This window comes from Amblyomma mixtum, chromosome 4 (assembly GCF_055824585.1).
Source record: "Amblyomma mixtum isolate Tamu chromosome 4, ASM5582458v1, whole genome shotgun sequence".
Classification (NCBI taxonomy): domain Eukaryota; kingdom Metazoa; phylum Arthropoda; class Arachnida; order Ixodida; family Ixodidae; genus Amblyomma; species Amblyomma mixtum.
In genome coordinates, this window is record NC_143015.1 from 22,414,259 (window position 1) to 22,428,137 (window position 13,879).

General features: G+C 47.9%; 1 protein-coding gene across 4 annotated transcripts in view; it reads right to left on the minus strand.

The window, feature by feature from the left end:
• nudE (Nuclear distribution protein nudE) overlaps nt 1–13,879 on the minus strand; it is an 87,195-nt gene that overhangs the window by 12,504 nt on the left and 60,812 nt on the right. For 3 of the 4 annotated variants that reach the window (XM_089586255.1, XM_089586256.1, XM_089586258.1), the window contains 2 exons: nt 13,384–13,569; nt 10,614–10,750 (listed from right to left, as the gene is read on the minus strand). In XM_089586255.1, the coding sequence (XP_089442381.1) occupies nt 10,614–10,750; nt 13,384–13,569 (323 nt within the window). Of the gene's footprint in view, nt 1–1,509; nt 1,952–10,613; nt 10,751–13,383; nt 13,570–13,879 lie in introns of those variants that run through there. The other variant, XM_089586257.1, reaches the window with a different exon arrangement.

A 13,879-nucleotide genomic window follows, 5' to 3' on the forward strand; every position in this document is an offset into this window, starting at 1 on the left:
GCCAAACCTAGAAAGTGCATTTATTTAGTTTTGCTAAAAAAAAAAGTTAATGCTGGTGTGAATCTGTTCACACTAGAGGCTGTCGTGGATAGCTATTACTCTCGGTCTCAGCAGCCTACAGCAGCGGCCGAGCGCGAAGCAGCGTCTTTCCCGCGACCGTCGGTCATTTTGGGATGCGTGATTCTTGCTGGCTGGCGTGCCCTGTTTGTTAAGCTCGAAGGAACTTAAAGACGTAACTGAGCAGTTCACCTTTTGGAAGTCATTTCCAAGCTCCGCGCGTATCCGCGCGCCGCCATGTCAGCCATTTTGTTTGTTTACATTTATCGGATTTGTGGTTGACTTTGTACTTGGCTTGGCTTTTGATGGCTAAAGTGGTGCAGAATGGCCGCAAACAATATTTTAAGCGTATAATACGGCACACAAATGTTCTCACCCGCTTTTGAAACACTGCACAACAATTTCAAACATCTTTTATGCGCGCCGATGACGTTCGGTTGGACTATTTTTTTTTCACTGATCGTCGATGCCATCATTTTCGAATGACATTACTTTTTTCCGTGTAGCACCGAAAGAGACCGAATGACATTCGATGCATCGAATGCCATCGAATGCCATTAGGTTCGAATGACATTAAATTTGCTAGTGTGACAGCGGTATAAGAGACCTTTGTTCTTGTGGGTTTCCATAAACTGGACTGCGTCCTGTGAATTTCTCACCTGATACGGGTCGTCTAAGGTCAGGGAGTAACACTGAAACAGGCTTTTGCAGTGTTCCGTCCTCAGAAACGATTGCACGAAATGCAACATCTGGCTTGTGGGTTTTCGCACTAAAGAAAAAAGGTGTAAGCTGAGTCCTTTGGTTTTGTCCATTGATTCACTTAATGCTTCCAGATTGAGGCGTTTACAAACTTTCTTAGCCTTAGATTTGGCCTTGGCCAAGGAAACATTGGATGAGAAAAAAATAGCTTCCAGACCTTTGGATAAGTAAATCTGGGACGGAAGGAAGCCCCTTCCTTGTCTGCAGGAATCACACACAGTGAATGCTTCTTCACATATGACACCGTTCTGCCAACTGGAATGGGACTCTTCGGGGCGTTTCAACTTCTTCTTCCTGTGTGGAGGGGGGGGGGGGGGGAGGCCCAGGAGTTGTGCACTTGGAGGAAAAGGCAGTGCCTGTAGGAACGAGCCTGTCTGTTCCATTCAGAGTTCATAATTGTGCAGATTCTTGCACCATGACCTCGTGATGGCTGGAAACCGCCAAACAACTGCAAAACTTGTTGGCAAGTGGGCACAAAAATCAGCCCACGAGTGAATTCACTGAAGCCGATCAAATCGTCCGGTCAGCAGAAACTCGTGTCAGCAGCCCCTCTTTGGCACTCTCACCTGAAGAATTGCACTTTTTAAGGACATGCAAGTGATATAGCGTTTGGCTCCTTGAGTATCATCCATTGTGAAAAATCCAGGCACTAACAAACAACGACACAGAGGGGACACAGTGCTTACTCGCAACTACAAGAATCTTTATTCGGAAGCTTCTATATATACCACAAAAACCAAAACAAACCCCAAGTAATCACAGGCCACAGTCATGAGTACCATGACTGAGTGTGTTGTTTTCCTTTGTTGTTTGGTGGCCACCCATTCACTTTCACGGTCCAAGGAATAAAAATTCCGGTTGCAAGTGAACGCCTGTCTATGTGTCTTCCTTTTGTCCTCGTCCACGTTTGTGCTGTTATTCAGGAAACTGTCGCCCAGGCACCTGCTTTAACGTCTTCAACACCCCCCCAGTGTGTCACAATCAGCTGCAACTGTTGATGCAGGAAGGAGGCCTTTATTGGTGGTGCCTATGGGACGCTGAACTGCGAGAGAAAGCTGGGCCTGGAGCGCACCCGGTGCTCGACAACGTGCTGCCCGTCCCGGTCCAGGCGGACACGCAGCACCACAATGTGGAACTGCGGCCCAAACACATTCCAACAATGGCACGGGGTGCGAGGGGGAGGATTCAACACAGGGGGGAGGGGCAGGAAAGAAAAAAAGAGAGAGAAGCAGCATCCTCCGCATCATCATCATCCATCCACACTTTGCTACACCTGCTGCTATACAAAGTCAGCAAGGTTCAAAATGCCAGATTTGTTGCAGCCACACCCCTCTGTGTTCTTCTACTCGGCTACCTTTCTGTGCTGCTGCACCACTGAAAGCTTCAAAAAGTGCTGGGGATGTCCTTGCAGGCACCACTGCTGGAGTTGCTCTGGGACACTCCCGAGGCCACCTTGAGGATTGGCCCCCCTCTTATTATACCCATACTAATGTGCACCAACCATGGTTTCACAAAATGCTCTTCTCAGGTGTGGCCTCTCTCTGTCTCACAATACTTTTACAGGTGCTCCAGAGGGGCTCATCACCAATCTTTAAAGACATGGTTCCTCAGGTAAAGAGCAGCTTTTCAGGGGCACAGCAGTGTGGGCAGACACCAAAAGGCAGGCAAATTACGTTAGCTACTAAAGTGATCAACTAAATCCCAACTGTCAACTTTTCAACTACCAGTGATAGGCACCTGATTGCAATTAGAGAGTTGTACATGGCCATTGGTAAGAGGCATATCATCAGTTTCAGGAATTTCAAAAACATCTTTACCCTCGCTGCCATGGCTCAACTAATTTTACATTCAGATCCTTACCTGAAATTTCAATACCAGCTCCATAAATATTTAAATTTATATTTAAAAATTTATAAAAAAAACGCACGACTGTCTAAGCCCCGCTATCCTTTGAAAGTGCCCTTTGTTACATTTTTCTTGATGAGACAGCACTCAGCAAGCATTCCCCCACATCAGCCGTTGTTCGTTTGCTTGTCAGTGCCCACACACCTGCCAGGGGGAGATATATGCAACCACGAAGGCTACAAAAGAACGCTTCTTAACCAGGGAGTTTCTGTCGAAGCCACTTGGCTGCCCTTATTAGTGCCAGATTAGGGCCTCAAAGATGAACCTCCTGGCACAGTGGAATGATCACCTTCCGACATGCTGGTCTCTGCTTTGCCAGGGAAGCACAAATTCTTTAAAGGGCCAGTTCTTGCTCATTTGTGGAACTAGGTGCGATTTGTGATGGGGTCTAAGCTGTAGGCAGACGACAACGCTGAAACTGTGAGAGTCAGATGTTTAGGGGAATCCCCCAAGGTGGAGCAGATTTGTGATTTGTGGAGTAGATTTGTAGATTTGTTATTACAAATCCACTCCACCTTGGGGGATTCCCCTAAACATTTGACCAACACTGTTTCCACTTCGAGTTATTGATCAATTCGCTCTCGCCCCACCATAAGATTGCCGTCCCGGTTAGCCCAGTTGGTAGAGCGACTGCTCCGGTGGTCCCGGGTTTGAACCCCGGATGAACCTTTCTTTAACTACGAAGTTTCTGAGAAAGCTGTGCAGCTTTCCATTGTAGCCGTGTGGCTGCGCTCGGGTGGATGTCAGTCAGTAATTGCTCCCTTATTGCTGCTGAGCAGCAAACCCCAACTCTCTTTCTTACAGAACCATGATGGAGCTTGCGGGCAAACACATTGTCGATGACCAGGACTCAACTGATGCGAACTGTGATGAGGACCTGAGAGGACCTGTGCCCACATGCGCTCAGCATCGTTCATCCATATACCACGCATTGATACAAACTTCAGAGCTGAATGATAACGCAGAAAAATGTGTTTTCTCTCAGGCAATTCAGATGAAGAAACATAATTTGCGGTAGGTAGTAAGAAATGCATTTTTTTAATTCCGTCTCAATGTTTGTACGCTGTTAAATTTGCAGCTACTTTTATATAGAATTACACATTTGTATCGGAATCGGAGGTTTTTTTCTTGACGAGTTCAATACATGCAGGTTCAACTGCATATGTGTGGTAGTTTTATTCTTTACTGTGCTACAGTGAGAATCCATGACAATTTGTTATTTAGCATGCCTTACAGGACTCCCCTTCAGCAGCTGTTAATTGCCAGATTAGAATGCGCCACACAGCGTGGCACACATCTGCACGACAACGCAATGCAGCATTGCCAGGGCAGCCCCTGGCCCCCTACAGCTGTCAACCAACAGCACACCATTGCTGCTCACTATTATTATTACTAACAACAACACACAGTGCACTTTCAGGGAGCAAGAAAAAGAATGTAATATACATTCATCACAAAACAAAGCACGCATGAAGGATGGCGACTTAAAAGCTCAGGGACTTGCCCTGACGGCAACTGCATGCGAGTTTCCTTTTCTTAAAATGCACGTGTCTCAAAAGATAAGCGGGTTCACTATCTGTGCACACAGAGGGGAACAGTTTAGGGTCAGCTCAAAATTCAGAGAAGACCAGCTCCTACAGCTGCTGATCACAGACGTTCCCTACAGTCAGTATTGCGTGCTTGTGAAAGCAGAATGAGGTACAATCGAACTTGGATAACTTTTCAATAAATCCAGCGCTCCTTTTTTGCACCATGAGAAGGCTTGCAATCTTTGTTTTGACTGTCACACCCCAAATAAGTAAGCAATATTGCAGTCTAATGGTACTTTACCAATATCCCTCAGGAGAATACAGTGGAACCTCGATTATACGTCCCCCGGTCATGCGACGACCCGCATTTTACGACGAATTTGTGCGGTCCCGGCAAAACCCCCATAGAGACAATGCATTAAAAACCTCGGTTATACGACGCAAATTTTAGAAGGACCCCGCTTCGTACGACGGCTAGCTCGTACCGTCCGTCAAAAAAGGTCGTCAGCAAACGCAGGCCGGGATGTACCGTATTTTCGCGATTCTAAGCACCCCCCCTATTTTCGGAAAAAAATTTCTGAAAAAAAAAACTGCATGCGAATCTAAGCACCCCCGTTTTTGCGCGGAAGAGAGCGTTGCCGAGGCCGCCAAGTGCACTCTCTCTTTTTCGTCGAGCCTGTGCAGTCGGAGTCCCAAGGAGGCGCGGCCTGCGTGTTGTCGTTGCGACTGAGAGAAGGATGAAAAGGAAAGCGCACGGGCCCGCCTACTGGCGTGAGCCAAGGCCAAGCCACCACCCCTGCCGAGGAGAGTTAAAAGATCAGAGGAAAGATAAAGAGAAAAGATAAGACGCGCGTCCCAGCAACAGATGTAAAAACAGATAAGCGGGCGAGGCCGCGCTCGCCCAAGCGAGGACAGCGGCGTCCACGGCGCTTTTTGTAATGGAAGTAATGGATGCTTGTGCCCCACGATAAAACTTCGGAAGTGGACAATGATGCAGAGGTTTGCGCTCCCATTCCTAGTTACGCGGACGTGTTGCAGAGCGTCGACAACATCCGGCGCTTTGCTTGCGCGCGCGACGATGTTGGCGATCTACTGCCAGACGTGGCAGCCCTTGAAAGAAAGTTGATGCGCCGAGGTTGGGCAAAGGTGCAAAAAAAAAAAAAACCGATTTTTTTAAACGGTAATAAAGATTTTTTTGCAAATCTGTTTCAAACAAATGCTGGGTTTTGTCTTTTTTAATCTGATTGGCGTACTTGCCGCGGGCTTGAAGCCGGTCAACAGTTTTCGGCGCAAGGCCGAGCGCCACTGGCCGCATTCTTTGATTTTCGATTATACGACACCCGGATTATACGACGGTTTCGCGCGGTCCCCTGAACGTCGTATAATCGAGGTTCCACTGTAGTCTACAGCAGCTGTATCCTACCGGTACTCACCTATGGGGCAGAAACGTGGAGGCCAACAAAGAGGGTTCAGCTTAAGTTAAGGACAACGCAGCGAGCTATAGGTGTGACGTTAAGAGATCGGAAGCGGGCGGAGTGGGTGAGGGAACAAACGCGCTTTAATGACATCCTAGTCAAAACCAAGAGGAAGAAGTGGGCTTGGGCCGGGCATGTAATGCGAAGGCAAGATAACCGCTGGTCCTTAAGGGTAACGGAGTGGATTCCAAGAGAAAGCAAACGTAGCAGGGGACGGCAGAAAGTTAGGTGGGCGGATGAGATTAAAAAATTTGCGGGAATACGGTGGCCGCAACTGGCAAAGAAGGACAGGGTTAATTGGAGAGATTATGGCAGATGCCTTTGCCCTGCGGTGGGCGTAGTTGGACTGATGATGATGATGATCGCTGTTCAGTTTGAAGAGCGCTAAAATAAACTTGCCGCTCGAGGTTTACAGGAATTAAAGCACGAAATCTATATAGCATGCCTATAACTAGCGCTAAGTTATTTCTTATATAACTTACATGGGATGTCCAGCGTAAATTTTCATGAAACATTACACCAAAAAGCTTATGTTCAGCAACCCTGTCCTGGGAATGGGATTTGAAAGTGATTTGCAATATATTTGCCTCATTCACATTTAATTTAGGCATATTTTTACCAAGCCACTTAGACAGATTCTTAAGCCACAAATTGGTGTTTTGATACAGAGACGAAAGTTCACGTGATGAAAAGAAAGCGCTAGTATCGTCGGCGTAAACAACGATATCCGACGTGTTTAGCACTGAGACAATGTCACTGATGTTACAAGGAACACAATAGGTCCTAATGTAGATCCTAGTGTCTGAGGCCATTTAATGCTTACAAATTGGTAGCAATCGGTGAGATAACTGCGAAACAAACTAAGTGAACCATAACAAGAGTAGCGCAGAACCAGGACGACACACCCACAACACCCCTTTTGTCCGTCGTCCTGGTTTTGCGCTACTCTTATGCTATGGATCAATACCGACTTGCCCAAATTTCCTCCCTGGTGAATCATATAAGTGAACTAAGTGAAACACCTTTAACACTGCAATCTTCCAATTTTGTAAGTAGCATTTCATGATTAAGAGAATCAAATGCTTTGTCAAAATCCAAGAATAGGCCAGTTGTGTACAGCTGGTTTTCTATATTCCTGACATGTCCCTCACACGCAGTAGAGCCGATTCTGCAGATTTTCCCTTCTGAAACCCGAACTGACACGAAGATTGTGTGCCTGGAGATGACTAACCATCCTTGAATTAACTGCCTTCTTTACTGTTTTAGAAAATAATGAGACATTGGTCTCCAATTATCAATGTTACCCATAGGACCACCCTTATGTGAAACAGATACCTTGGTGACTTTCATGTTATCAGGAAAAATACCCATGCAATTACGAGATTTACCAAGTCACAAAGCCCATCACATAACAGATCAGAAACCGCCTTAATAGGAGCAGCTTTTATGCCACCACAGCCAGGAGTTGAGCGGTATTTTAGGCTGCTAATAATATATTAATAACTTCCGATGATGCTGTATGGAAGAGAAATGCTCAGTGTGGCCCATCAATCTGCACGTGCTTTCCTCGATCATCACACCTTCCTCAATTACATTCACCAACTGCCAGGAAATGGCGATTAAATTCCCTGGCCAGGGCCTTACCGCTTAGTGTTTTTCCACATATGTTCAGTTCTGTGGGAACAGAAGACTGTGTAGATTGTAATAGATCTTTCAATACACGCCATTTTTCTGGGGGTCACAGCAAATATCAGTAAATTTGTCTGTGAAATACTGGATTCGTGATCGTTTTATGTTGGACACTAGTTTACTTCTGACCATCTTACATTCCTACATAACATTCTTACATGTAATGCGAAGGCAAGATAACCGCTGGTCCTTACGGGAGTCAATATTCCAAGAGAAGGCAAGCGTAGCAGGGGTGAGCGGCAGAAAGTTGGGTGGGCGCAGGATGAGATTAAGGAGTTTTGCGGGGATATAGGGTGGCTGCAACTGCCGAAGGAGGACAGGGTCAATTGGAGAAAAGACATGAGAGGCGCCCTGCAGTGGGCGTAGTCAGGCTGATGATGATGGTGATCTTACGTTCCTTCAGTATTGCTATATCCTTAGATTTAATAAATTTACAAAAGAGCTGGTTTTGCGCAAGCAGTGCTGAAACGGGGGCTAGCTGGTTTTGCATCATCGTTAAGTGTGCTTCGTCACTGTGTGTGCTTTTTCCTGTGACTGTGTGGTAGAGTAGCGCGCTTAATTAATAATGATGTTGCGCCTTGGTTCTTTCCAGCAGGTCACGAGTTATCCACGGTTTCCTTGCTCTTCTACTTAGTACACCCAATGCAGGAAATGTGCATTAGTACAGACCAGTGATTGTGCTGAGGAATTTATCATGCAAGGAATCAGGATTTTGCACTTCAAAGAATTGGGAGGAGTTTATGGAGGACACTAGTGGCGAAAGCATTCAGCCTAGACCAACAAAGGAACAACAGCAAACAATTTCCACCAGCTCTAGTTCCCTCTTCTACGCCAACTTCTCACCAGCCACCACCTCTACTCGTGTGACAAGCGAAGGTGCATTCAACCTAGACTCCGGTTGCAAACCAGGACATGAAACGCACCTCCGAATGGCAATTCCACAAAACGCTGAATCCACAAAGGTCCCAGTGAAACACTCGCACGACCGCAATAAAGCATTGATGAAAACATGCAAGTATAGCACATTTCCATACTGTTCTCATCTCAATATCGGGAAGCCGGTGGCCACTCTTTTGCGAAATAAACTTGCCCTCTATTTAGAGCATCATAGTGGCCGCAGGTCCGCACCACAGGTGAAAAAATAACTAGGAGAATAAGAGTGACGGCATTTGGCAGGCACTCTTAAAGACAAACCGAAAGGTAGTTTACCAGTATCCCCCAACAGCCATACCGTGTGGGGCAGACCCTATGGGGAAGATAAGCAAACTACGAAAAGGGTAGATGCAATGGTTAAAGAGCAGGATGGGCCAGGGAAGAAATGTCAGTTAATGATATCCTAGCTTTACCATGATGCAAGCAGTTCGTGACAATTTTTTCAGAACTCTCGAATAGTTCAAACATTTTGTCCGATTCCCTCAAGTTGGAATTCCACCTCCATCTCTTGGGAGTACTGAGGTGAAATTGAGGTGTCTGCCATGGTTGCAACTAGACGGTGCATATATGTGTGCATATCCTGCCTGTTCTTTTTCCAGGCTTCCCGTGTGCACCACTTGAGTGGGAAGCTGTCGAGACGCATTTCAGAGATGATGGCGGGTGTGCCCTTCCAGTCCTTCTATTGGGAATCTATGATAAGCACAGTGCGTGTGGTGGCTACTTTTTAAGAGTACTGGTAGCGCGTCGAATTTGGCCAACACGGCAACGCTTGTACGGTCCCTATCCCACGATCATCATCACCAGCTGCGTGGTGCAGCCCACTTTCACACACACACCACTCATTACTACAGGGAAAGTGGGGCCCAATCTACTCTGAAGCGCACAATCCCTCTGCATGGACACTAAAGTGGGATACAGTCAAACCCGGATATATCAAATTCAAAGGGGATTAGAAAATGGTTCGATATAGCGAAAATTCGATATACAGATATAGGTTAAAACTGCACTCGCGATCATAACAAATTGTGGCTTACCGTCTGGAACAGCCGCAAATCATATAGTATGGGCACACAGTGTGAAAGCGCTTTATTTCGCAGAAAAAAAATCACTAATTTTGGGCTGCTTTTTCCTCTGCGAAACGAAGTTCATAACACTGGTCTCGACCTTCTCGAGACTGTCCAGGTGCGAGAGCCCAGTGCCTTTAATAAAGTGCTGAACAGTCACTTTGGACGGAACGGCGCCAGGAAAATTGGACAAGTCGTGAAATGCGTTGTCCAAGCACTCATTGTCATCTAAATCTTTCGGACATTCACCTCCGGCCACTTCAAGGCCTGCCTTGCCAAAACAGTTGGCTACTGTGGTCTGCTTCACGTCGTGTGTTGAAACACAGGCACACACAAGAAAAACATGCGAGACACAGATGGAGCGGTCCGAGTGAAGCCTATGTGCGAGCAGCAGTCAACGTGGCTGCGAAGGAACGACAGAGGGAAAAGAAAGAGCAAGGAGAAAGATCGGCGGAATGTGCTGTCGAGGGCGCTCTGGGCTTCGCTTTTTTTTTTTTTTGAGCGCTCTCTTCTCCCTGGACCCATGAGTGACCGTTTTCTCTCTCTTCCATTCCCCAGGAAGTGTGGCTTGGAAACATCGCCGTGCGTCTCCATGCTGAGCTCCAATGACCTTGCCCAAGCACACGCCGGCGGTACAGGAGGAGCGGGAAAGCTTGCGCCGGTGGGGCGCAAAAACGGGGGGAAAAAAAAAAAATAAAAAAGAAAGGCCCTGCGCCTGCTGTATGACTGCGGAAATGTTCTCCGCTGAGGCGGCTGAGGACCGGACAGGAATGTCTTTGGGGAAAGCGCACCTTCCAGGGGCACAGCGTGGCGCGGTGTTCGATATATCCAATGTCCGGCGAAAATGAAATTCGATATACAACGCAGCTGTCCTATACTTTTTACGTAGTATTTTCAAGGGGGTAATCTGTGTGTTCGATATAGCCAATAATTCGAAATATGTGGGTTCGATATATCCGGGTTCGACTGTTGACATCTCTCAGTTGCAAGCATGACAGCCGTGCAGCAGGGTGTCCCCAGGTGCAGTCAGGCGGACTCCCTCCCCACTGGCGCAGAGGAGGAGGAGCCTGTCCCAAGCTGCCCCACCAAGTCTAGTTAACGCAGTTCAAAGTTGAGCCGGTCTCTGTTGACCGTACACAGTCTGTGTGACAGAGCCCACTCTTCCTTTCTCCCAGAGGACTGCCCCAGGGGGCAACACTCACCCCCACTTTGCGCAGCAGGTCCCCCACGATGTTCAGGGCTGACACCCGGGCAGAGGGCGTCAGCGGTGTCGGAGGACCACCCAGCTGCTGCTGCTGCTGCTGTGATGCTGATGCTGATGCTGCCCCCCCACTGCACACTGAAACAACACCAAGCAATAGTACAGCCTCCTCCTTCTCACCACCCCCCTGAAAGAGAGATGCACACTATGCAAACAAGTAAGAAAGCAGCCTTCCAGAGAGAGGAACAGAAACATTATCTCACTTGACAATGGCAGTGGCGTTTTTTTTTCTCTCACTCTATTATTCACTGCTGCGTGTTCTGCTTTCCATCCTGCTCATCAAAGAGTAGCCACCATGCATCTCTGCCATAGCTCGCTCCTTCAGCAGCACAGCTGATATCTGGTCAGCCACTAAAACGTCAGTTGCAGTGCCACAGCAGCTGAAAATGCGGCCCCTAAGTTTTTGGGCGTCAAGTCCTTTGTGCACACGTGCCTTGTCGCTGGCAACGCATGAGGTGACCACATCGTGACAATGCCCTGCCTCTTCCATATTAATAATACGACACCATTGGGGAGAACTCCTCAGCCAAGACTGTTCGAAACGGTGATGTCACCCAACCACCACCGAATATCCACCACCACCACGGCTGGGAGGATGCAACAACCTAAACATCAAGTGCAGCAGAAAACCCCTTAGGGCCACGAGCAAGATCCCAATCCATACCAACATGAACATATCAGCTCTGCTGCTGAACACTGCATTACACCACAGCACTGCAGCCAAACATCCTGTAAATCCCCTTCCACCTGTGCACAATCAATCACTGCCATTGCACTGCTGTCTTAAGGGGGGACATGGGTCTTAGAGCATTTTTTTTTATTTACAGACCAAATGCAACGAAACTGCACAGACTTACCGTATTTACCCAATTCCAACGCGCCCCCAATTCCAACGCGCACCTAATTTACGGCACCAAAAAAAAAATTTTTCAAGGCCCGATTCTAAAGCGCGCCCGATATAGGTAATGAAAAAAAAAAACTACAAGCCCCGCTTCTAACGTGCATGTGACTTCAAGGAATGAAAATAATTTGCAACCGTTTTTATATTTTAAGGAGAGATGCGGGTGAAAAACCGAGATTTTTTTCGATAAAGTCGATTTTGTATTTTCTTGCGTTTTGTATTCCCCCAAGCCTCTTCTCTTATGTATATAAAAAAAAAATAAAAGCCGATAATCAATGGGAAATTAGTAAAAAAATGCAATTAAAGCATCGCGGTGTCTCGCGAAAGTGCGAATTTGACCGAATTTCGGGAACGCGGCATATAGCTCCACGGCGTCGCCCGCTCTTGAATTTTCGCGGGGAAGTAGGCCTCCCCCTCTTCTACCAGAAGCCGCTTCGGCAGCGGCGCATTCTTGATAAAAATACGAAAAAGATCGTTTCCCGCCCGAGTCGAGAGTCGCGACTGGCCCTTCAAATCACGTGGTACGATCGGAGCCCTTCCATTGGCTACGAGCATTCCACCGCACGGTCGGACGCAGACGCTTTTCCTTCGTTCTGCCGCCACCGAGACGTGAACCAACGCTTCTGCCCGGGTTTTTCTCCTTTCTCTGTTGTGGATGTTACTGAGAAACGAGATTTTCGTTCACGCAAGTTCCTGACAAAGCATCAGTATAAAGGAAGACGCCCCAAGCCCAAGCGGAGAGCTCCGGTGACGGGAGGTTCGTCTGCTGCTAGGCGTAACTGCGGCAACGGCGATGCACCATTTGGATCCTTCAAGCTTCTTGCGGAGCATCCATGACTTCGTCAGTGCATCTGAGCGAAAGATAAAGATGTTCGACGGCCAAAACAAGCGTAAAAACGAGCGCGGAAGCGCTGTTATCTGTGAGATCGGCATGATGCATGACCTCGTCAGCGGCGCGGCGTGCCCCGCCTGCAGACGATGTTATCTCTCTGTCAGAGAATCGGCCGCAAAACAGAAAGGACTCTCATCTTTTTTGGAACTTTACCGCCGAAATGACGCGTTTCCGACAACCGTTGTTTCATCAACATATTCTTCGAGCCGCGTATCTCGATCGTGCAAAGGCAGTGATGAGGCGTCCGCCCAAGGCAGTGCACGGGATACCGTCGCCATGAACGTGGTCCGTAGTCACTGAGCACGCGACCTTTGACAAGCGCCACACCGGTTGAAAACGGCTTTTGCGACGCAGAAAACAACGAGCAAACGTGCTCCCATGTTTGCCAGCAGTTAGTGAGCTCCCACATCTAATAATAGCGATGACGATGGGCAGCTATGGGGCAGTTTCGGTTTGCACTCGAATCCAACGCGCATGCGATTTTGAGACGTGTTTTCCCCGAAAAAAGGTGCGCGTTGGAATTTGGTAAATACGGTATTCAGTTTTTTCTGCTGATTTCAAATGTGCAATTTGTTTATCTCTAGGCCAATCAGTTGCTGAGATATTAATATATATCATGCCATTGTCAGCTCAAACAACAGAAAAAAATGGGCCACCAGAAATTTAATTTTAATATGCGGGTACATACTACAATGTGTGAGGTATGCAATGCTGGAAGCAGTTTTCAGTTTTTTGTCCGTGTAGACATATGGGCTTAATAGTTAGTTTCATGTGTGTCATGTGTTTTCTGGCACTGTATGTCTGGTTAACTCACTTGAAAACTAACTATTAAGCCCATTTGTCCAGGGCAGAGGCCCTGCAGTGGCCTGCAGTATTGAGGCTGGTGACGATGATGATGGTGAAGTGGTCACCACCCACCCTTGGTTGTTGCTGCCCCCCCCTCGGTGGCCAGGCGGTTGGAGTCAGCCAGGCCATGTTGTGGGGGGGTCGCCCGGTGGTGGAGGGTCGTTGTGGCCCCTCCGTCCCCCCTCCGTGGAGGGGTGCTGCTCTCCAGCTGCTGCTCCTTGTGCACACTCTGCTGGATCATCAGCTCCTGCTTCAGGTCTGCAGAGGGGGGATGCCTTTGCTCTAGCATAGCAACACGGGGGGGGGGGGTGCACACACGGAGCAGGCTTCGGAAGATTGGCACAAAACACAACTTCAGGGGCACACAAAGGAGGACACAGGAGCAGAGGACTTCCTCGCACTGCTGATTCCACCAAACGTGGGTGTGTGTACCAGCAAGAGTGAGGAAAAGGGGAAAAAGCAACACTCGTGTCATCATGCCACAGCACAGCACCAGGAACCACCATCTAAAGACCCGAGTTCCTACTGGGTCGGTCAACACAACCGATGGCATGCTCTCACACACTCA